This window comes from Acanthochromis polyacanthus, chromosome 16 (genome assembly GCF_021347895.1).
Source record: "Acanthochromis polyacanthus isolate Apoly-LR-REF ecotype Palm Island chromosome 16, KAUST_Apoly_ChrSc, whole genome shotgun sequence".
Classification (NCBI taxonomy): Eukaryota; Metazoa; Chordata; class Actinopteri; family Pomacentridae; genus Acanthochromis; species Acanthochromis polyacanthus.
The window spans coordinates 5,505,985-5,528,350 of NC_067128.1; the positions used below are offsets into that span (position 1 = coordinate 5,505,985).

At 37.5% G+C, this 22,366-nt stretch overlaps 2 protein-coding genes across 4 annotated transcripts in view; both read left to right on the forward strand.

Moving 5' to 3' along the window:
• LOC110951382 (1-phosphatidylinositol 4,5-bisphosphate phosphodiesterase beta-1) overlaps positions 1-4,677 on the forward strand; it is a 187,684-nt gene extending 183,007 nt beyond the window's left edge. The window contains exon 34 of one of the 2 annotated variants that reach the window (XM_051960678.1): positions 649-856. In XM_051960678.1, coding sequence (XP_051816638.1) covers positions 649-746 — 98 coding nt within the window. In that variant the 3' untranslated portion in view covers positions 747-856. Of the gene's footprint in view, positions 1-648 lie in introns of both variants that reach the window. The other variant, XM_051960677.1, reaches the window with a different exon arrangement.
• A 4,763-nt stretch (positions 4,678-9,440) lies between these two features.
• The window catches only part of LOC110951383 (1-phosphatidylinositol 4,5-bisphosphate phosphodiesterase beta-4), a 98,015-nt gene continuing 85,089 nt past the window's right edge, over positions 9,441-22,366 (forward strand). The window contains exons 1-2 of one of the 2 annotated variants that reach the window (XM_022194410.2): positions 9,441-9,754; positions 18,896-18,941. The gene's annotated coding sequence lies outside the window, so the exon portion shown is untranslated. The remainder of the gene's footprint in view (positions 9,755-18,895; positions 18,942-22,366) is intronic. The other variant, XM_022194412.2, reaches the window with a different exon arrangement.

Genomic DNA, 22,366 nt, shown 5'->3' on the forward strand with positions numbered 1-22,366 from the left:
ATTACTATGCTAATTTTTGTTTTGTGTGTTTTTTTGTTTTTTTTTTACTGTGTAGTTTGCCAGAAATAGGTTTAGTGTATCTCATTACACAGGAAGTCAAATGCAGTTTGTCAAAAATACCAGAATGTCCTCCCACATAAAATTGCATTTCTGTAGTTTTCTGCTTTTCTAAACCAGCATTCCTCTGTGAGTGGAGGATACGCCACGGTCTCTTGTACGAATAAGCGTTTATTTTAAGCGTTTATGTGACATAAATTTCAGAATTAGCTCAAATATGTGAGAGTCTGAATGAACCCCTCTACAAACATCTGTGTGCAGAACAAAATGTATGTAGCAACTATACTATAAGGGCAAGCATGATATATGATGACGCTGATCTGCTGCACATGTATAGAACGGAGATCTCTGAACAAACTCCAGAATGAGTACAAAGTAGTAGAATAACAGGAACTGTAAGGGAGTATAATCAAGGCTTAACCAGCATGAGCTGCAAAGAGCACACAGACAAGTGACATTTCAATTCACCCAACACACTGTGACACATCTAACATCCAGCAGTATTTTCTTTGAAAGGACAAAGTATGCAATTTGGAACCCAGAGCAAATCTTCCAGTTGTAATATTTCTTGCTTTTGATCTTCTCCTGCAGCTACAGAGCGATCTGGACCAGGAGTACCAGGACAAGTTCCGGCGGCTCCCTGTGGAGATCCAAGAGTTTGTTCAGGACAGCAGCAAGGCCAAGCTTAGCGACGACGGCAGCGTCCACAGCGGGAACCTGGTTTCCTCCTCGACAGCGGAGAAGCTGAACCACAAGGCGTCGCAGTCGGAGGACGACATGGAGGAGGGATCGTCGGAGCGCGTCTACGACACGCCCCTTTAAACGACGCCGCTTTGCTTCACACTGGGACTCTGATTGGTGGATGTGGTTGTGGCCACAGATACAGGATGAGACTGCCCCAACTTTGGTCCTAAATGTAACCAATGGGAGGATTAGATCAAATCTGAGCCTGACCTGGTGAGTAGAGGTCCTCTCTGCGTAGAATGCAGTCCTGTCCAGAGAACCGCTTCATGTAAATAGTACTTTTTGTGTATTTGTATGTTCCCTGTATGTTGTCGTCTCTTTCGGTACGGCCACAGGTTGTGTTACGAAAACACTAACTATTTGCAGGAATTAACTTACTTGAACTATTGCACAGAGAGAGTAGTTTGTTTTTATTATTTTTTATTATCATGACCGTAGTGGTGGTCGCAGAGCTGCGTGGTGCCAAGTTTTGAATTCACTTACGGTGGATTTTTGTCATTTAAGTGGAGTCAACTCGTACTGTAAAGAAACCACTGCTTACTCAGCCTTTAAAGCTTCCATCTTTATAAGATTTAAACCCACCTTTACATATTTGCACTGAAGGCTCACTAACTGTGTAACTCTTTTACTCAGAGGCACTGGTGGCTTGCTGGTTCTCCATTTTTGTTCTCACAGAACTAAGCCTATGTGTTGCTGCTATTTTGTTTTAAAACCCATCATTTTTTTAACCATTATTTGGTTCGTGAGATATGTGGCATGATATTATGTCATCCTTTCTTAGTTTTGGCTAGTTTTTAACAGTAGTTTGTGGGCACTTCTGTCCAGAGAGGACGAGAAGGGAAGGTTTGTTGTACAGTGTCTGCATGTGTTTGAACAACTGTAAACGTTACAGTAGCTCTGTAGCAGAGATGTTTAATAATGTAAATCTATTTTCTCTGAAACATTTCAACTAAACCTGCAAAATAGTTGACCCAGTGTGGCTTCGATACATCACTGTGGAATACGTTGAACAGGACTGAAAGAGTCACGACACACTCTGTTTTTAGTTTTCTTTTGTACGACAGTAGGCGGCTCACATTAACAGGCTGCTCTTTGTTTTCTTTCCTCTTTGCCCTGCTGAACTAAAACTGTCAAACCAGAAGCAGAAGAGGATCCTGTTGTAGTTTATGGAAGTGGCCTTCCTCATAACTGGTTCATTGTGTTGCTACAGTTCCCCTGCAAACGCAGCACAGAAATTACCGTCAGCTCTATTTGGACAGTCATTCGCCTCTGCACACCACAATAATGGATTTAAAATGAAGCAATCAAGATGTGTTTGAACTGCGGACTTTCAGCTTTGATCTCAACAAAAATATTTCATTAACTGTTTAGAAATTAGTCTTTTTTACAATGTCCCTCCATTTCCACAAGGTCAAGTCAGTATTTTTTACTTAAAGCACACTTTAAACCACATCTGCTTCATCAAAACAATTAAATTATATGAGAATATGATTGTAAAATTCACCTAACGAGTTGAACTTTGGGTTCAACACCTTGTCGTGTTGTTTAAGGTGTGATTTCACCTGAGTAATTTACACTTTTGGAATTAAATACCATCAAAAATCATATAAAATATTACTTTTATCTGACTACAATACAGATTAACGTTGAGATCCTTTGGAATTTTAAATTATGGAGTTTAATCTAACAAATTTAAACATTAAACTTAGACCCGACAGCATTATTACTTTTGAAAATTAACCTTAAATTAAAATTAATGTTAATTAAAGATTGTGACCGTAACAAATGACATGAAACATGAAAATCTAACAAATCTAAGGATTTCCTGTATGCCCTATGAGCCAGCATTGATTTTTGTTTTTAGAATATATTTTATGTAGATTGGTTTACGAGTTTTTGGGTGTTTTATTTATGTGGCTGCATAAAGTTTAGGCATCACCAAATGCCGAGTTCCACCCCTTGTTAGGCCCTTACTGCAGTTGTTGCTTCTTTTGGGGTATTTCTTCTCTGAGTTTTGTCTTCAGTAAGTGAAAAGCAAATCAGTTAGGTTGAGATCAGGTGACTGACTTCTTTGCTTTTAGCTCTCTTTGCAGTATTTTTGGGTAATTTTCCATCTGTACACCTCAGAATCCATCCTGCTACTTCTGTCACATCATCATTAAGCAGCAGCGATCCAGTTCCATTTGCAGTCATCCATGTCTATGCCATAATACTGCCTCCACCATGCATGACAGATGATATAGGATTCTTCTTTTGCCATCATTCTGCTCATCTGAGGTTTCATCCGTCCAAATAATCTTTGTAGATTTCTGCTACCAAAGTCTAATATGGCCTTTCTGTTCTTTAGAGTTATCAATAGTTTCTTGTTAAGAAAAGTTCTCTGTATTTACATTCATGAAGGCGTCTCTTAACTTCCTCCTCGAAAGTGTTGTGAAAAGGTTCTTCTACACCAAGGAAGGAATTCTACAATCATCAACTTCAGTTGTCTTCTATATTCTTCCTGGCCTTTTGGTGTGGCTGAACCAACCACCTGTATATTCCTCCTCATGAAGAATGTACCAAATTTTTGACTTGGCCACTCTCTGATTTGTTGTTTTTAGCCTAATGATTGCTTCCTTCACCTGCATTGACACCGCTTTCGACCACATATTTCCATGACAACTCAGTCTCCACAAAATTTGAAATGATCTAGACTGTGTTCTCAGTTACATTTTAAGGGAATCACATTCTCTGCTGCATTATTACTAATACCTTTCAAATCAACATTTGTTTCCTGTTACTTTTATTGCTTCACTGTCTCTCCTTTTCAACCAGCCAATCATATAACAGATGATTCCAGTAATCCAGAAAATGGAGGAGAAGCTTCCTAGAAGTAGTAAAAGGGTCCTATTGTAGACCACACCGTCACATTTTCCCTAACTTTCCTCAAAACAGAACTTAAAATCTACCTTAGTTGTATCAGAAGATAGATCTGTGAAGGCAGGGTGACCTTGAACACCCACCGAATGCAAATTCAACACTTGGAATCCAGTCTAGATCTTTAAATGCTTAATTAAAGCTAAAAATCTGCACTTCAGTCATACCGCGACAGCTTCATTAAATTCAGTTATGGAGTTGTAAAGAGCAGGAAGGTGTAAAGAGGCAAAAACTGTTCAATTGCAAATAGAACTGACTGCATGTTGTGTGCTGACATTATTCTTATCATTTGCCCACAGTCGTAAACTTTAAAGTGGGTAAACAGTTCAGTCATGTTTAAACTGACCACAGATGCTCATTTTATATCCACCAGCGTTCACATGAACACATTTATAACTGGACATTTCCCTCTTTAACGTGTAAATTTCCTTATTTTGGTATGTTTGACTTCTGGTGCCATTTAACTCACAGGTGTGTCACTTGATATCGAATCACGTTTCAGCTGATTTTCCTTTTAAAAGACAAAGTGAAGGATTACCTGACATGTAAGTACAAATTACACTTTAAAAAGATATAGATGTGAGAGTCCTGTGCCTTTGAATGGGTTTGCCTCGTTTGATGTTGAATGTGTGAAATGCATCATTGTTTAAATTGCCATTATATTATTACGAAGCTGTCTGGTATTGAATAGACCGTGTGCACTTTTTTAGTACAGTACCACTACTGAGTAATGCTTGTGACGAGCAGTATTTGACGTGTCTCGCAAGAAAAGAGAGACTTTTTTCTTTTTTTCTTTTGTGTCTTATTTAACAGCCTCCCTCCTTCTTCTCATCAACTTAAGTGTATGCACTCTGGAAATGTAAATGTATGTATGACAATAAGGATAAAACATGACGATGAGAAAAATATAGTGTAAAGGGAATTTGCTTGTAATTAAAAATAAATGTGGCTATTATTGTACTTTGCCAGAGTGGAGTTGTGTGTCTTTTGATTTGTCATTATTCAACCTGAAAGTGTTTTCATTTTTATTATCACATTTCAATATTTCTATGTTTGTGTTTGTGATGTTGTGTGATAATTACCTCCATAATTTTATCATTTATTAGTCTCTCTTGGTTTCACTTGTGTTCCTGAATCCATCTATTGTCTTATTGTTTTGTTTTTTTTTACACAGTCCTTAATTGTCATTGTCTTAATTACATCGGTTTTGTTTTCCTTGAAGTCTTTTGGCTGTCATTTTTTTTAACGTTTTATTACTTTAATTTGAAATATAGATTTCACTGTTAACCCAGTCTTTTTAACACTGCAAGCAGTGGAAATGGTACTGAAAAATATGTTAGAAATGAGAAAATAGTCACATTTAGCAGAAAAAAAGTCTCAATTGCTCTGTATATTTTTTTCTCTGGGCTGCCAGACCAGGTTGATAAGTTCATTCAGCTTCATCTAAGGTAAATCTAACATTAAAGCACTTTAATTTACTGTTTTCCAACTAATTTTGGTCACACAACTGTCTGAGCTGCTGCAAATGGAGCTGAGTGGAGACTAGAGGTTTCTAGTAGTGCGAGGCATTCAGAGAACATCTGTAAATTGCAGCATCTACCAGAAATTTACTTGTGAGGCGTTTAGGGAAAAAATGAATTCTGTAGCATCAAAAAAAGCAGCCTGGGTTATACTGTCAATGCTTCTAGCAGCATGAGAGCATCAGTAAATTGTAGTATTACTAATAACAACACACTTTACATTGTAACTTCAGAAAACAATTAGAGTTATACATCGACCTCTAAACTCTGGGAGTCTTTGCATGCACATCAAACACCACAAGTAAATTCTCGACCTGTGGAATATACACTATTAACAGTTTGGACACTCCTTCTCATTTAATGATTTTTCTTTATTTTCATTATTATTTGCGTTGTACATTCTCACCAAAGGCATCAAAACTATGAATGAACACAAATGGAATTATGTAGTAAACAAAACAGTGTGAAATCAGTCAAAACATGTTTTGTATTTTAGATTCATTAAAATAGCCACCCTGTGCTTTGATTACTGCTTTGAACACTCTTGGCATTCTCTCAGTGAGCTTCATGAGGTAGTCACCTGAAAAGTTTCGGTGCACCTAAATGTAAATGCTTGTCTGAAGCCCAGACTGCATTTCAAGAAAGGAGGCCACATATGAAACCCAGTTCCCGAGTGTTTGGTAGCTTCTGTGTGCATTTATGTCCTGTAAGTACAATATGTAGGTGGGAGTACATGTATGAGATATGTCACCGTGAAAGGCAGGGGGAAGCCTTGATGACCTACTTCCTATTATTTCCCTGGTAACAATATCTCTGAAATATCCCAAAGAGGAACACCTCCATGACATAGTTGCTGGCCTGATATTCAGGAGCACTAAAATCACACAAAACTGGTTGTTTCTGTTGCAAATCTGCTCTTATTCTCGCTACGGCGCAATAACAGACAGTGAACTTTAGTCTGGCCATCCAAAATGCGCTATGTGACTTTTTCTGAGCCTAAAAAAGTCACATGAATCACTGCAATTTGCATTTCCACTGCAGAAAGGACTGTTTCTGCCTGTGCTGCTACAACTTTTCTGCTTTGAGACACCTTCTTTTATTTATTTTCATCTTTAACACATTTTCAGCAACACATTGTGCGAGCGTTGGTGGTGGCATGTGGCCGGAGAATTTTCAGCTGTCACTGTAACATATGTGTGTGCTGCTGGAGTGTGTATGTGTGTGTGTGTTTTCCAGACTACATAAACACTGTGTCCTTCTCAGTCTCGGCTCCTCAGCAGAATCCCAACAGGCAACAGGAGATAAGGCTGAGCCTGGTCGCCCATAACAACCGCTGCGACCATTCAGAGGCCTCGGTGCATGCCGGCAACTAGGAAGTGAGCTAATTAACCCCGAGTTCAGGACGGAAGGAGAGCAGCTTTTTAATAAGATTCTCTGGGTTATATAAACAGTGACGCCCCTCCAAACTCCCAGGAATATTATCGCCCTGTGTCTGTCCATCTAGAGGAGGAGGAGGAGTCCAGTAACTGGGCTTTAATGAGGAATACCAAGAGGGGACGACCACTGGAAGCTGCTCTGAAGGTACACTGAACACTCACACACACATACATGCACAGAAGCTACTTTTTTTAAAAGATATTTGCTGACCTTTTTCAGTCCTTGACCCCTAAATATTAACCCTCAACTGTCCTAATCCAACCTTAATCCTGAACCTACAAATGTAATGTTGGCACTAAACCTAACCTTGGATCGAATTCTGATTGTAATTCCAATATTATCCCTCCAGTGTGAGACCATTTCACTTTGTCCTAAAACCTAAAAATGTCCTCTTTGGGGGGAGGAACGAAGGCACAGCGTCCTTGCTTTACAGGGTTTTTCTCCCCAGTCTTTTATCACAATTTTTTTTTCCTTTTTTTTTACAACATTTAGTCCCTGAACTTCAGAATCACAAATGATGATTTCCCCTGAATGGTGCAGTTTTTATTTTGAATTTCAATTCCGTGGCACAGTTTGACTGATTTTAAAACAAGAATTCATAAATTTTATAGTTGTGTTAGTGTCTTATGTGTGTGTATGTAAGAAAATAGCCATGGAGGCTGTGATTTTTGTAATTTTTTTTAGCAGAAATGTTAGAAAGTGGAAGAATGTTTGTAATAGAGGTGTGGGAGTTGCATTGTGGGAATTGAAGAAATTAGTATTTTTGAAGTTGGATCAAGTACTATGCCTGTGCCACACCTGTTTTGTCCGTTCTTTTGAAAATTTCCCTCAGATGCAGTTCAAGATGGGCATTTATAGACCATATGAAGGGAAAGGAAGTGCTTAAACAGCAATTTTAAAGCTTCTATGTATGTAATTTAGAGACACAGATGTAAGTTTTTAGGGGTTAAATCAACGACCAGCGAGGGACGTTAATGTGTTCCCCGACTTCACAGTAATACGTTGAAATAAATGTCTTTAAAAGGATACTGCTTGAACATTGTCCTGGGAAGACGATATATATCTGTCAGCTGCAGCTCCCCAGAGGATCAGGATTTGATGTGAACATGTTGTAGCTTGTGGATGAATACTATAAAGATTCTCACTTATTTGATAATATAAAAACTGACAAAGAATTCTCAAAATGAAGTGATGACGCTGATTTAAAAAAAAAAATGTGGTCGCTTTCCATGGGCATAGATTCTGTTGGAAAATTGTGGAGGACTACATTAAGCAGAAAATGTTCTCTAAAGATTTTTGTTGGAGATTTATTTGGTTATTATTGTTGTAAGATTAATGTTGCAATTTAACAAAACATAGAATAGATTTAAACTAACAGTTCTAAATTATTTGACATTTTTATCTTAAATATATATAATTTTTAGTTTAAATAATATAATACAAATATTATGAAATATAATATTTCATAATATTTGTGAAATCATGACACTTTTTTAAGCATGAAAAATGGTAAGTAATTCTTATAATTGACTTTAATTATCTGTTACATGGTTTAAAAACAGTGTAAACAAGTGTAAATTTTACAGTCAAATATTGTAAAAACAAAAAAACAAAAAAGGATTTGTATTTTTAAAAATCCAGATCTTTAATGTGGACAGTTTCATCCAGTTTTTTTATGGTTATCACACAAATCTAGATATTTCTGAAAAAATATGTGAATATTTTTTCTTGTAAATAATTTAAATCCAGTAAAAACAGTATAAATTTGTGGTCAAACATTATAAAAGAACAAATTAGCATTCATAAAAAAATGCATTATTTTGATAAAGACATTATTTAATAGCATGTAAATTCAGACATTTTTTTCTGTGATTTTACTAGATTTTTTAAAAATCTGTAAATTAATAAAAGATTGAAAACCTAGCAACCATTTTGTGTAATTTTTTGCTTCTTCTGCAAAATTATTTCTGGTTTAAATAGAGTAAAAATAGTATAATTTTACAGTGAAAATGTGAGCATTATTTACAATTTGGACCTTTTTTCTTTTCTTTTTTTTTTTACAGTTATCTTGTAAATTAAAAATTTTGTTAAAATAAATATTTTATTTAAAATTTTCATTGATTGACCAGTAAAATGTCAGTAAAAAAGAATGTTGTTTAATGGTGAAGATCTGTAAAATAAATCTTTCAAAAATCTGTAAAAATTTCTGAAGCAATTAGGGTTAGATAAAGTTACAATTTTGAAAAAAAAAATTCTGATCGAAATCCAACAAAAATAGTGTAATTTTGTGGTCAAACATTGTAAAAGAACAAATTAACGTTCATAAAAATCCATTAGTTTGATGCAGATATAACTAAAAAATGTTTTTATCAAAATATATATTTTTAGTACTTGTATGTACTATCTATCTATCTATCTATCTATGTTATGTATATGGGGAGATAAAGAGATAAGAGATTTCTTCTTCTGATTTTCCTGTATTCTGGTGACTTTTATGCACCATTTTGTGCCCTTTTTTGCTCTAATTCGTGCTGTAAATATCTTAAAATCCAGGCAGTCCTTCTGTTTTGTTTTTTTTTGTTTTTTTAGTTGAGGGGGACAAACATCGAAGGCATCAATGAAACCTGCAGCAGCCTGTTTTTGGGGTACGGTAGGGTGAGGAGGGGGGAGTCTGTTTGTGAACGCATGGCGGCTACAGTAGTCAGCTGTTGGGGGAGGACGGAGGGGGGAGGAGCTGGAGCTGCTGGATGACTCACTCTGTCAACCCAAAGCGCACTCATTCACACACGCACGCACGAGCATCCACACGCGCGCGAGACAGAGACGTGCACGGACGCGCGGGCACACAGGAGGTGGAGGGAGCAAGCGAGCGGAGAGAGGGGCTCCTCATCAACGCACCGGGGCCGTTCATTCTCCACTGGAGGGCGGCTGGTACAAGAGCACCGGGACGCTCCGGCAGCCGGGAGACGGGACACAGCAGCTGGAAGAGCCGCACAGAGACGCCCCCAGAGCAGCAGCATCTCTCTCTCCTCTCCGGATTAAACCCCCTTCACCCCCGCGTCTCCTGCAACCGAAATCACGTAAGAAAGCTCCACTCTCACTGTCGCTCCGAATTATTATTTTGTCGGGGTTTATATTTATTTATTTTATTTTGAACGCCGGGGCTTTTAATTTAAAATCCATAATCCCGCATCCTCCCTCCTGTCACACACACAGCTGGAGACGGTAGCATTGCTAGCTAGCTTAAAAAAAAACCCATTAAACTGGACCTCTTTTTGAATTAACTCTCCGGTTTGGCTTCACCTACTGGGTGAAAACAACACGACATGGGAGGTTATTTTAAGGCTGGAAACTTGAAAGCAAAAGCTGAGGTTTAATTAATTATATTTTATTGTCGTTCGCCTGCAACCAGCGGAGGGAGGTTAGCCGGAGGAAGCTAGCAGCCGTAGCGGGACAAGAGCAGACGGCAGCCGGCCGATGAGCGGCAACAGTGGCCATAAAGTCAACTGACTCACCGACACGCAGGCTGCCGCTTCATGGCTCGTATTTACACTGATTGTGGCTCAGTGCCGCCATATCTGCAGCCTGTTGACCTGTGAGACGAGTGTAATTAGTGCTAATGTTAATTTAATGTGCTGCATCCACAGACTGCTGCTGCTAGTCTGGTAGCTTCAGTGAATCTGGGGGGTGCAGCTGCCACATTCATCCAGACTGCAAGGTGTCATTGATCCGCAATTTAGAGAAATGCCCTCTGTTAGTGTCTGTTTATTGTTGATGCTTATTTAGGGAGATAGAAAGTGAAATGTGAAAGATTTTTGATGTTGCATCTTCCCACAAAAAGATGTTTTGGAGATTTGCTGTGCACAGCTGCATCAGATAAATAATCAGGTGTCATTAGATTTCAGTGTGGAGACCTTGACATTGATTTTGACATTGTTTCGAGGTTAAATCAATATTACTTGGCTGTTATGAGGCTTTCATATTTTTTTTTTTATTGAAGCGAACAAGGCTGCAGCGAACCACTTTTCTCATTGTCGGTTATTTTCTCAATTAATCGATTATTTGTCTGATCTGTAAAATGTCCGAATGTGGTGAAAAATGTCAGTCTGTGTTTCCTAAAGCCCAAACGATGTCCTCACGTCTCGCTTAGTCCACCACCTGAAGATGTTCAGTTTAATATCGCATACAGCTGCAACAGTTAGTTGATTTGAGTAGTTTTTAGAGGAAAAAAGGTCCCAAATGTGAATATTTTCTGGTTTATTTGGACAAAACAAGGAAAGACATTTTTTTTTGTCATTTAGGAGAAGATCTTGGCATTGTTTTGAGGTTAAATCAATATCAATTTGCTGTCAAGACCTTCTCACGTGTTTATATTGAGTTGACTAGGGCTGCTACTAATCATTATTTTCATTGTTAATTGTTTTTTTGATTAATCAATTCTTTTTTTGGTTAGAAAATGAGGAAAATGTCAATTAGTGTATCCTGAAGTCCAAATTACATCTTGAAATGTCTTGTTTAGTTCACAGCCTGAAGATAATCAGTTTACTGTCATATAGCGCTGCAACAACTAGTTGATTAGTTGTCAGTCATTTGATTTGAATGTATATACTTTTTAGGATAAACAGTCTAAAATCTTCAATTCCAGCTTCTCACACATGCAGATTTTCTTGTTTCTTATGGTTGTGGCCAAAACAAGACATTTGAAGATATAATCTTGGGCTTTCATAAAACACTGAGTGACGTTTTTCATTCTCTTCTGACATTTTATAGACCAAAAATAAGTAAAACAGTAATCGACAATGAAAATAATTGTTGGTTGCAGTGCATCTCTTGGGTGAAAAGTCAGCCTTCAACTAATGATTATTTCATTGCTGATTATTTCCTTGATTAATCTGTTATCAAAACAAATGGACATTAATCTAATAGTTAAGACCTAATTGTTGTGTTACTGCTAGTCTGGTGGCTTCAGTGAATCTGGGAGCTGCAGCTGCCACATTCATCCAGACTGTAAGGTGTCGTTGATTGACTGCTGACTAGAAACATCTTTAAAAATGTCCTATTTTAGCGTATCCTTAATGTCAATGTTTAATCGGTGAGATAGAAGGTGAAACATCTAAGATTTTGGATGTCTGTTGTGTCCAGCTGCATGAAATGAATAATCAGGTGCGATTAGATTTCAGTTTGGAGACCTTGACGTTGATTTTGATATTGTTTCGAGGTTAAATCAATATAATAATTTTCATAATTTTATAGAGGAAAGAAGACAATATTTTCATCGTCTGCTATTTTCTGGATTAATCGATTAGTTTCTTGATGAATAGAAAGTCAGCAAATGATGAAGAATGACATTCGGTGTTTCCTAAAGCCCCACTGATATCCTAAAATGTCATGTTTTATTCATAAGATGTTTAGTATACCATCATATGCAGCTGCTGATTAGTTGATCGATTGGTTTGAGTAATTTTTTAAAGAAAAAAAGTCTAAATTCTCTGATTCCAGCTTCCTAAATCTGAATGTTTTCTGTTTTATTTGTCTAAAACACAACAGATGCAGACATCATATGCATTGCATGGTCTTTCAAAAAAACACTATTATTTGTCACCATTTACTGACATTTTATAGTACAAACAGCTAGTCTCGAAAATAATTGACTAGTAGTTTAGTTGATTAGTTGTCAGTAAATTGATTCAAGTAACTTTATTGAGGGGAAAAAAAAGTCTCAAATGTGAATTTTTTTTTTTTTGGCCAAAACAAAGAAAGACATAATTTTAATTATTTAGATGAGGACCCTGACATTGTTTCAAAGTTAAATCAATATCAGTTTGTTACCAAGAGCTTCTCGCATACTTATACTGAGGTGACTAGGGCTGCAATTAACTGTTTTCATTTTGTGATTGATCAATTAGTGGTATGGTCTACAAAATGTCAGAAAATTATGAAAAATGTCAGTCCGTCTTTCCCAAAGCCCAAAATGAAGAACGTTGTAGGCACCAAACTCACATATTCTTATTTAGGAGAACAGGGCTAAAACTAACAATTATTTTCATTGTTGATTACTTTCTGTGTTACTTGATTGCTTCTTATTAGTTCTTTGGTTTATATGTCCACTTCTTTTGTCAGAAAACTGTAAAATTGATTCCTAAAGCCCAAATAATGTCCTTAACTGTCCTGTTTTATCAACAACTCAAAAATGTTCAGTTTACTGCCGCATATAGCTGCAGCAATTAGTTGTCACTGTATTGCTTTGGTTATTTTTTAAAGAAAAATGTAAAGATTCTCTGATTCCAGCTTCAGAAATGCGAATATTTCCTGTTTTTGTTCCTCCTCAGTGACAGTAAACTGAATATCTTTGGCTTGTGGACAAAACAAGACATGCTTTCATGAAACGCTGATCGACATTTTTCACAATTTTCTTGCACTTTATGATCTAAACAGCTCATCGGGAATATAATCAACAGTTGAAATAGTTGTTCGTTGCAGTGCTACTCACAATAAAACTACATTTAGACAAAATATAGAGCTTCAACTAATGATTATTTTCATTGTTTATGTCCTTGATTAATGGGCTATCACAATAGTTGGAGTTTAATTTAATAGTTAAAAACAAATTCAGTAACTGTTGTGTTGCTGCTTCACTGAATCATCCAGACTGCAAGGTGCCATTGATTCACTGTCAACGAGAAGCACTCTATTTGAATATATCTTTTATGTCCGTATTTAATCAATGAATTAAGATCCATTGTTGACGATGGTTTTTGAGGAAAATTAGCGTTCGCTCTACACAGCTGCATCAGATGAATAACAGATGTCAACAGGTGCCTCGACATTGTTTATAGGTTAAATCAATACCAGTTTGCTGTTAAGAGCCTCTCATATGTTTTTATTGAGGCGCCGAGAGCTGCAATGAACCATGATTGTTATGGTAGATTTTTTTAAATAAGTGATTAGTTCCCTCATCTGTACAATGTCAGAAAAAGATGAAAAGGTTGATGAGTGTCCCCCTCAGGCCCAAATTACACCCTCAAATGTTTGTTTTGTCCACAACCCAAAGACATTCATTTTACTGTCATATTTAGCTGCAACAGTGAGTTGATTAGTTGTCAGTCAACTGGTTTGAGTGGTTTTTAAGAGGGGGGGAAAAAAGTAAAAATTCTTAGATTCCAGCTTGTTAAATGTTGTTACTTTCTGTTTTTGTTCCTCCTCTGTGACAGTAAACAAGACATTTGTCATTTGATCAATATTTTTCACTATTTCTTGACATTTTATAGACCAAAGAGCTCGTTAAGATGATCATCAAATGGTTGTTAGATGCAGCTCTACAAACAACAAAACTAGATTTCAAGTACTGAATGAGAAACGGGGCTGTATCCAATGATATTTTTAAGTCATTGTTATTTTCTAGATTGATCGTTTAGTTTTTTGGTCTTTAAAATGTCAGAAAGAAAGACCAAGATGGGAAATGTCTTGTAGTGTCCACAACTTAAATATAATCACTTTGCTCATAGAGTAGGGAAAACAGAAAATACTCACATTTAAGGAGCTGGAATCTGAGAACTACTCAAACCGATGCATTGATAATTGCAGGAGTTGGAGATTAGTTTGTTTATGACTTGCAAATGAATTGATTAATGGCTGTACTGCTGTAAGGTGTCCTTCATTCATTTACTGTCATAGCAGCTGAAGAAAAATGATCTTAGAAAAACACTTTGCGTCTGCTTTATTGTCAGTGTCTAATTGGTGAGGATTGAGATGGTAAAATTGTTAAGATTTTGGTGTGACATCCAGTAAATTAGCTTTGGAGGTTTGCTATGTTCCCTCTGCACAGCTGCATCAAATGGATAATTAGACGTCATTAGATTTCAGTGTGGAGACCTTGACAGTGTTTCGAGGTTAAATCAATGTCGGTTTGCTGTTTGGAGCTTCTCACGTGTTTTTTTTTTTTTTTTAGGTCAATAGGACTACAACTAGCCGTTATTTTCACTCTATTAAGTTATTTTAATGGAAAATAGTCTAAATTCTCACATTTTTAGCCTTTTGAATGTCAGTGTTTCCAGGTTTCCTTCCTCTTCTGTGACAGTAAACTGAATATCACTGAGTTGTCGACAAAACAGGACATTTGAGGATGTCATTTTAGGCTTTGGGAAACACAGATCGACATTGTTTTCTGACATTTTATGAACGAAACAGCTGATCGATGAATCAAGAAAATAATCAACTATGAAAACACTGGTTAGTTGCAGGGCTACTTAAAAAAACAGACTTCCATTCTGGCCACCATGGGATATTTTCATTGTTGAATAACCAGTGAATTGATGAGCGATGTCTTGTTTGGTACAAAACCCCAAATATATTCAGTTTACAGTTATAGAGGAGCAAATAAAACAGAACATATTTACATTTAAGAAGCTGGAATCAGAAAAATTTGACTTATTTTGTTGTAAAAAGTTACTCCAACCGCTTAACCGATTATCAAAATAGCTGGAGAATACAGGAAACAGCAGGTAATTAACAACTAGCTGATTAATCATTGCAGCTCTCTAAGGGAAGATATTTTCCTGAAGTAATCACATGTGATGGCAAATGGCACAACTGATCATTTTGACCAAGAGTCAAACAACAGGTTTCTGTTTTCAAAACCAGTTTTATCACACACACACACCCAGGAGGTGGAGGGATATTTGTTCAGGAATAGCTGGTGGGGAACTTTGTTGGTCTGTTTGCAGTGCAAATATCCCTTAACGAGTTATTTTCACCTGGCTTTGCAGTCACTAAAATTACATGATGACTGAGTGTTAACAAACATGTTACATCAGCTACAGCATGAGCGTAGAATTCTGGGGAATTTCCAGGAGTATCTTCCCCTCGATATTTAGAAGATGTATGATAAAGACATGAAAGAAGCAAAGTATTTTCATTTTGAGTAACAGCTATAATGTTTACTCATTGTGACTGAATTTTGTGCTTTATTTTTACCACAAATTGATGCAGAAAAGGCATGAATTAGTTCATAAAAATGTTCCAAACGTTTCCCCTGAACTGTGCACAGATGATCTACAGTAATCCACCTGTTCTCACCAACTTGTGTCCACATGAGCCTTGTTTTGCAGTAGAACCCTGTTTTTCTCATTGCAGACTGCAGCACAGGTGTGTTCAGATGCTCTGCAAATGCATTTCTCTCAGTGTGCTTTCAGTCAGAGCCCACAGAGTGTCTCTGTTATTGTAAATAAAATCCCACAAGGTCGTCTCCCACTCCTCCGTCAAAACTGTGTCCTCTGCTGCCTGCTGAAGATCGCCACCGTTACGTAAAGAAACACATTTTCGGCTCCAGCGTGTTGACTTTGCCACATGTTCGTTTCAGTGGCGATTACAGAAGCAAACATTACTCTCACTCTCGCACAATAACAATCCCTTACCTGTGGCTTAAACCCACGGTGAAGCATTTTGATGAATAGAGGTGGACTAAGAAGCTTAAAGGCTAACTGAGGGTGTGCAGGTGTTTTATGATTTTCTTTTTTTTTAAAGCCAGATGACATTGTGAGTGTTTTTAGTGCACTCAGTGGTCAGAAATTATTTTTTTATTCTTAGGGAGGAGCTGCACAGGACAGTGCTGCATGTTTATCTGCTAATAGGATGTCTGCACGATCTGGGCTTTGGTGATAATCCTTGTTGTTTTTATAAATACTGTGCTGTGATACGGACTGTTAGCCATTATTAGTAATTTTACTGATCTGAACAACTTGAAAAAAGCCTGTGCTTTATCATTTTGTTGTTCTGTGATAGATGCTGGGTGCATGTCTCTCTAAACTTCCAGTAACTTAATATACTGTAAGTATAAAGTGTGTCCTGCTACAGATGTGTAGCATGTAAGTGTGCAATTTAGGCAGTACTGATGCAGTTTAATTTTGCAGTACTGTTTAATATCGGTGCATCCAGGCAGCCAGAATAAATGTATACTGACAGTCAATAGAAACTTTGAGGTAGAAATGTACGCAGAATTCTACTTGTAGGGGGGTTGTAATTATTCATTGTAGATTTACAGATGATCTAGTGCCCTGGTAGTTGAGATAATGATGAGTTGTCATTTTGTCATGATTCATTGCACATGGGTTGGTCACTTAGCAAAAGTGAACCAAATACACACCAAGCAATACTCAGTGAGCATCTGCACAATTTGAGAATGGGTTTTGAAGGCCTATAAAAAGGTCCAAAAAAGGCCACCATTGTTAGTCCAGTGAACAGCATCATGCCGCGTCTATCACATGAACAACGTCTCCGGGCACTGGGTATGGTGGAGGCCGGTTTGAGCTACAGTGATGTATCCAGGCGTATGGGCTGTTCCCAACCCACAATCAGAAGCCTGGTCCAAAGCATGCGCTGATGGATTGCTGCCTGCATCGAAGCAAATGGAGGCCATACTCGGTATTGACTGTTGTGACTTTGTGTTTGGCAGGTGCCGTTTTCTTTTGTGAAATTCTTTATTTTGAAATCTTTCTTGAAACTTTAGATTTTTGTTTCTGTATGCCAATATGCTAAACAAATGATTCATATGAAGAAAATCCAGTTTCGGCCTTCAAAATAGAAATTATGTTGAAAAATATGGTCTCAAAGTTTTTAATGACTGTCAGTGTATATTTGCTGCTCAGAGAGGCGAACAATTAGAACTGTCACAATTAAAGGAATAAAGTGTAAATTCTATGATTCCAGCTTCTGAAATGTGATTCTTTTCTAGTTTCTTGCCTCTTTTATGACAGTAAACTTGGGTTGTGGGCAAACAAAACATCTGAGGATTTCTTCTCAGGCTTTGGGAAATGCCGATCAACTTTTTTCACCATTTTTTGATGTCATACACCAAACAAGTAAATGATTTGAGAAAATACAACATTGACAGTGAAAATTACCGTTACTTGCTTGCATGTTTTAATCATGTCCTGTTTCGCTGGTCACAGTCCTATTAACAACAAAACTAGACAATAATTAACTAATATTTTCATTGTTAATTGGTCTAAAATATGTCTCTGCTTAATGCAGGACAAATTAAACTGATGATTTCTGTCTCAAGGATACGACAGGTAGTTTCCAGGACTTTTTGTCTGGATTTTTCCATACAACTGGCAGTTTTTATCTAGATATTGTCATTCTTTAATAAGAATATTTGATACAGCTCATGTTCATCCCATTTTTTCCCACATTTTGAGAGGATTATTGCTGCATGTAATGATTAATTCCTTTTAATATGTCGCTTATTTTTTCATTTCCTGACCAAGCCCAAGATGACAAATGTCTTGTTTTGTCCTCAACCACAGGAAACTAGAAAATATTTACATTGAAGAAGCTGCAATCTGGGAATTTAGACATTTTCTCAATAGGCATTACTCACACTAATCAGTTAATCTTTGCAGGTCTAATGAAAAGACTGTGCTTATAATAAAGAAGAAAGGAAGTAAAACCTCTCAAAGGTCTGCACACACATCATGTCTAGTGTTTAGTTTCAGGTTGACTGGGTTGCAGCCGCAGACAACAGTTTGATTAGTCAGCGGTGTCTTCTGGGATGTTTGTAGTTCAATGCAGAGGTTGAGTGTAGCTGTGAGGCTTGGTACAATGAAAAGAAAAATCTGTTTGTCTCTGTACATCTTCACAGTGGCATGCTTGCCAACATTATATTGATTTGCTCGGAGGTTGGAGGTTTATTCTAGCGGGACTTCAGTTGGAATCCGTCCCGCACCAGTTTAAAGTACATCACCATCGCTTGTCGAGGTCTGGCGTGCTCCCTCCCTCATTTCCTCCCTTATTTATTCAGCTCTTTAATATTTCGGAGGTCTAGATTAGCTTTATCTGATTGTGTCTGTTTGTTTTAATGTGCAGCTTCCTTTCACATCAGCCTTGACAAAGTTGTGGATGTTTTGACACCCTGCAAAGAGATCTGTGAATGCAGCCGGATGGATTGACAGACAAAGCAGCCTGAAACAGCGACTGACAGCCTCGTAGTGTTGCGGCAGTATGTTGAGAATATGTTGAATCGCAGCGCTCAACATGTCTGCCCTTTATGTTTTGCTTGGCAGAACAGTAGTGGGATGTGCTCGTCTCTCTGTGCGGCTCTATCTCAGCCCTTCCTGCTGTACAACTGAGTTTTAGACCTCAGCCAAATAAGTCCAGATTCTTGCCTTTGGTGATTTATGAAATTTTCTCCCCTTCTTACCGTATGTCCTTTTTTGTCTCTGCAGGCCGAGACATGAGCTTCTCCCGCTGAACGTTATTGATGCTGAACTGGTGAGTTTTGGGGATGTTCGCTGCCAGTGATCTCTGCAGCAACATACGTTTCATCTTCTGCTGGGGTTATTTTTACTCAGTACTACTTAGGTTAACCCTCTGAACCCCGAACAGTTTGCTCCTGTCACGCTGGGCTCAATTCTCACTGTAATATAAAGTCTTCACCTCTACAGAAACATCATTGCTAGAAGCAGAGAGAAATTAAAAATACCATTTGTGCTGCATAACATAGCTGCACTACCATAAATCATAAGAATAGGAAGAGCAAAAGTTGAATTCCTTTCTATTACAAGGTGCCCTCCAAAAATGAAAGTTCCACATGCTATAGATACTTAACTATTTACATGTTTCCAACTTCTACAAAGTAGCCATTTTTCTCACTACTCTACACATCTCCAGAAAGATGTTTCACCATGCTGAATGTATCTTACAACATTTTTGAACCATGCCACATTTATATTTTTGATCCAGTATGTTTAGTTTTATCTAATTTGTTTCCGTATCTGTCCTCTCCTTGCTCTTAGTCAACACAACCTGCAGTTCAGCTGTGTACTCACTGAGTTTTTGTCACAATTGTTGAGGACAGCTGAAAGAAGCTCAAATTTAGCTTCTTGGTTGCACCAAGGACTGCAGAATTTTCTTTTATTTGACAGAATCTGGTGCTAATGTTTTATTTTTGGCAACTTTTGGTCATAATTTGAAGCTTGGATTTGGTTAATTTCATGACTGAATTACATGTACCACACGATATCTTCAAGGACTGTCTGAAAGTAGAAAATCAGACGTATCATTTGTTTTTTTTTTTTTGTTTCATTCTCTGGTAAATTGTGTAATTTTGTTGAATTTTTAACAATAGTATGTGCTGTATTTGGTGTTTAGAGGGTTAATCATCACCTGGTTGCAACTGTTGTAAAAAGATTGTTTTCCTGGAATTCAGTTCTCTTCAGTATTAGTGTCTTCTTTCCAGAGCATCCGGTTCATGATTGCATATTAATAACTTAGCCTGGATTGAATCAGTTGATGAACATGTATGCATATTGTAACGTACAGCCTCATCCGCACGGCTGGCTTTTACCTGACAGGTTATGTAATCTCAGTATTTAATCTAATGTGCTTCTAAGGGGAAACCAAAAGTGAACAGCCAAGAAAAAAACAGAGGAATGATAAGGTTTGCCTTCCATTTATGTACTGAGCACAGAGATTCACCTGGATTCAATTTTTTTGTACGTTGTCTTTAAGGCCTCATGAGAGAATACAGCCGCATTTTCCTTCAGAGCATTCCACATTTCAAACACGCTGCACCAAGCTCTGAATACAACAGACATTTTATTGAATTCGTGCTGAATGATGAAAGCAAGAAGCCTAATTTTTCACTGCATCTTCCATGCAAGAGTGAAGCTCGGCGTTCACCGATGTACTGCCAGACATCATTCATTGATAAGTAGGTTGCACGGCTGCTGTTTGCTGCTGGACGCTCTCTCGTTCTGAACCCGACACCGTAATGGAGCTGAGATGTGATTGCTCTCCGTAATATGTTGCGTATTAATGATGTAATCTGCATTATTAATGTAATGTGTGGTATGAAGGCTGCCTGTTGGCGGAGCCTGATTAATTTTCTTATGGTGGGAGCTTTACTTTCATAGAGGAGAGAGATGTACATTTTCATTACGCCATGATTATATTTTTTCCTGGAAAGCAGCCAGTGAGTGACGATGAATAGGAACAAACTATTAGAATGCTGTTTGAGCGCAGCTGTTGTTTTAAAAAATTAAATGTCATAGAATTAGTTTCACGACATGAGTTTAGCAGAATAGCTTGAAGCTTGCATGTGTCCCACTTGCATGTTTTGCTTTTTGAGGGTGTTCTGTTTAACTTTTTTGTGCATGTAAAATCTGCAAAGCCCAAAGTTCACAGCGAAGGGAGTCATTCTCTCAAGAATACACTGCTAATTAGTTGCCTGAAACACCTCGTTTAAAGTCCAGGAGATGCTTCCTTTGCTTATCTATGTCATCATGTAGCACGTTTACATATTTCCTACTTCGTGACTAGTTTAGCCTCAAAAACGAATGAGCATCTGCCTCACAGTTTGCCATTATTCCCTCCTTGTGCGAGACCTACGTCCCTATACTTGTAGATTTGGAGTTACTAACCAATGTTACCTGGTTTTGGTTGGATCAGCTGACCAATCAGAGCAGACTGGACTTTCCAGGAGGTGGGTCTTAAAGGGCAGACAAAAACGGCTAGCTTCAGACAGAAGCTGAGAGGAGCTTTTGTAGCCATGTACAGAATGAGAAAAATGTGTTTTTTGAACAATCCTCTAGTAGACCCCAAAAGTTTAATTAGGAACCTTTAAAATTAGCATCTTATGGAATCTTTAAATTAGCAAAACAATATGTAGTTATTTCTGTGAGAGGCAAATCCTCAATACAGTGACAAAGACTAGACAGTGACAAAAATTCTGTATTAAGATCACATACACCACAAAGTTTGCACATTATCATTCTTAAATATGCTATGATTATCTTTGCTTATTCTTGAAATGTCAGCTTACTGTTGGCTTCTCTCGATTAGATATATTTGTATGTATTCACTGCACTGTGTAGTAAGACAGTATGGGCTCAACACAGAAGCACAAATAGTTCCCTGAGCAAGAATCCACTGGTAGTCATGTTTGTAGCTTAAATCTGTCTTAAGATGTTACCCCTATTGTCTTTTCACTGTATTTAATACCACTTGCCACTGTGTGGTTGTTTATTTTTGCCAGTTTTTACCCAAACTTAGGATTGTATCACATTATAATATCAATATACAATAGAGTGACAACAGATAATGAACTGGTTGACTAATATATTAATCTCCAACTAATTTTTTTATAATTGATTAGTCATTTTGCGCACCTTTTAAAAGGAAAAAAGTCACAATGTTCTAATTCCAGCTTCTGAAATGTGAAAGTTTTCACTTTCTTTCCTCATGTATGACCGTAAACTGTCTTTCTAGTGAGGACAAGGTCCTGTGACTCAGTTAAGTGATTGTGGTTTAGACTATAAACTGTAAAATAATGTGCAACAATAAACATGCCAACAAATCAGTGACACAAGCGTCATATTACCAACATTGTTTATAGTTGGAATGTACTTGACAGAAGTTCCTTTGTCCAATAAGAATGTCTGTCACACTATACTTAGATAACAGAGCTTGTCTGAATGCACTGACTTGTCTAGGTCAGGGTTCTCTCCTATAAAAACAACAAAACCTCAGATCCAGTGCTAGCAGCGTTTGTGCATGAGCGTATCTTGTACCAGAAGCAGTGTCAACAGCAGCAGAGTCAACACACCTAAATTTCCACTGCAAATGTTTGCATGGATCCAGCAGCCTGAAAGGTTGTCCTTCCCTCAGCTGCATTTTCAGACCTTGACATTCATCGA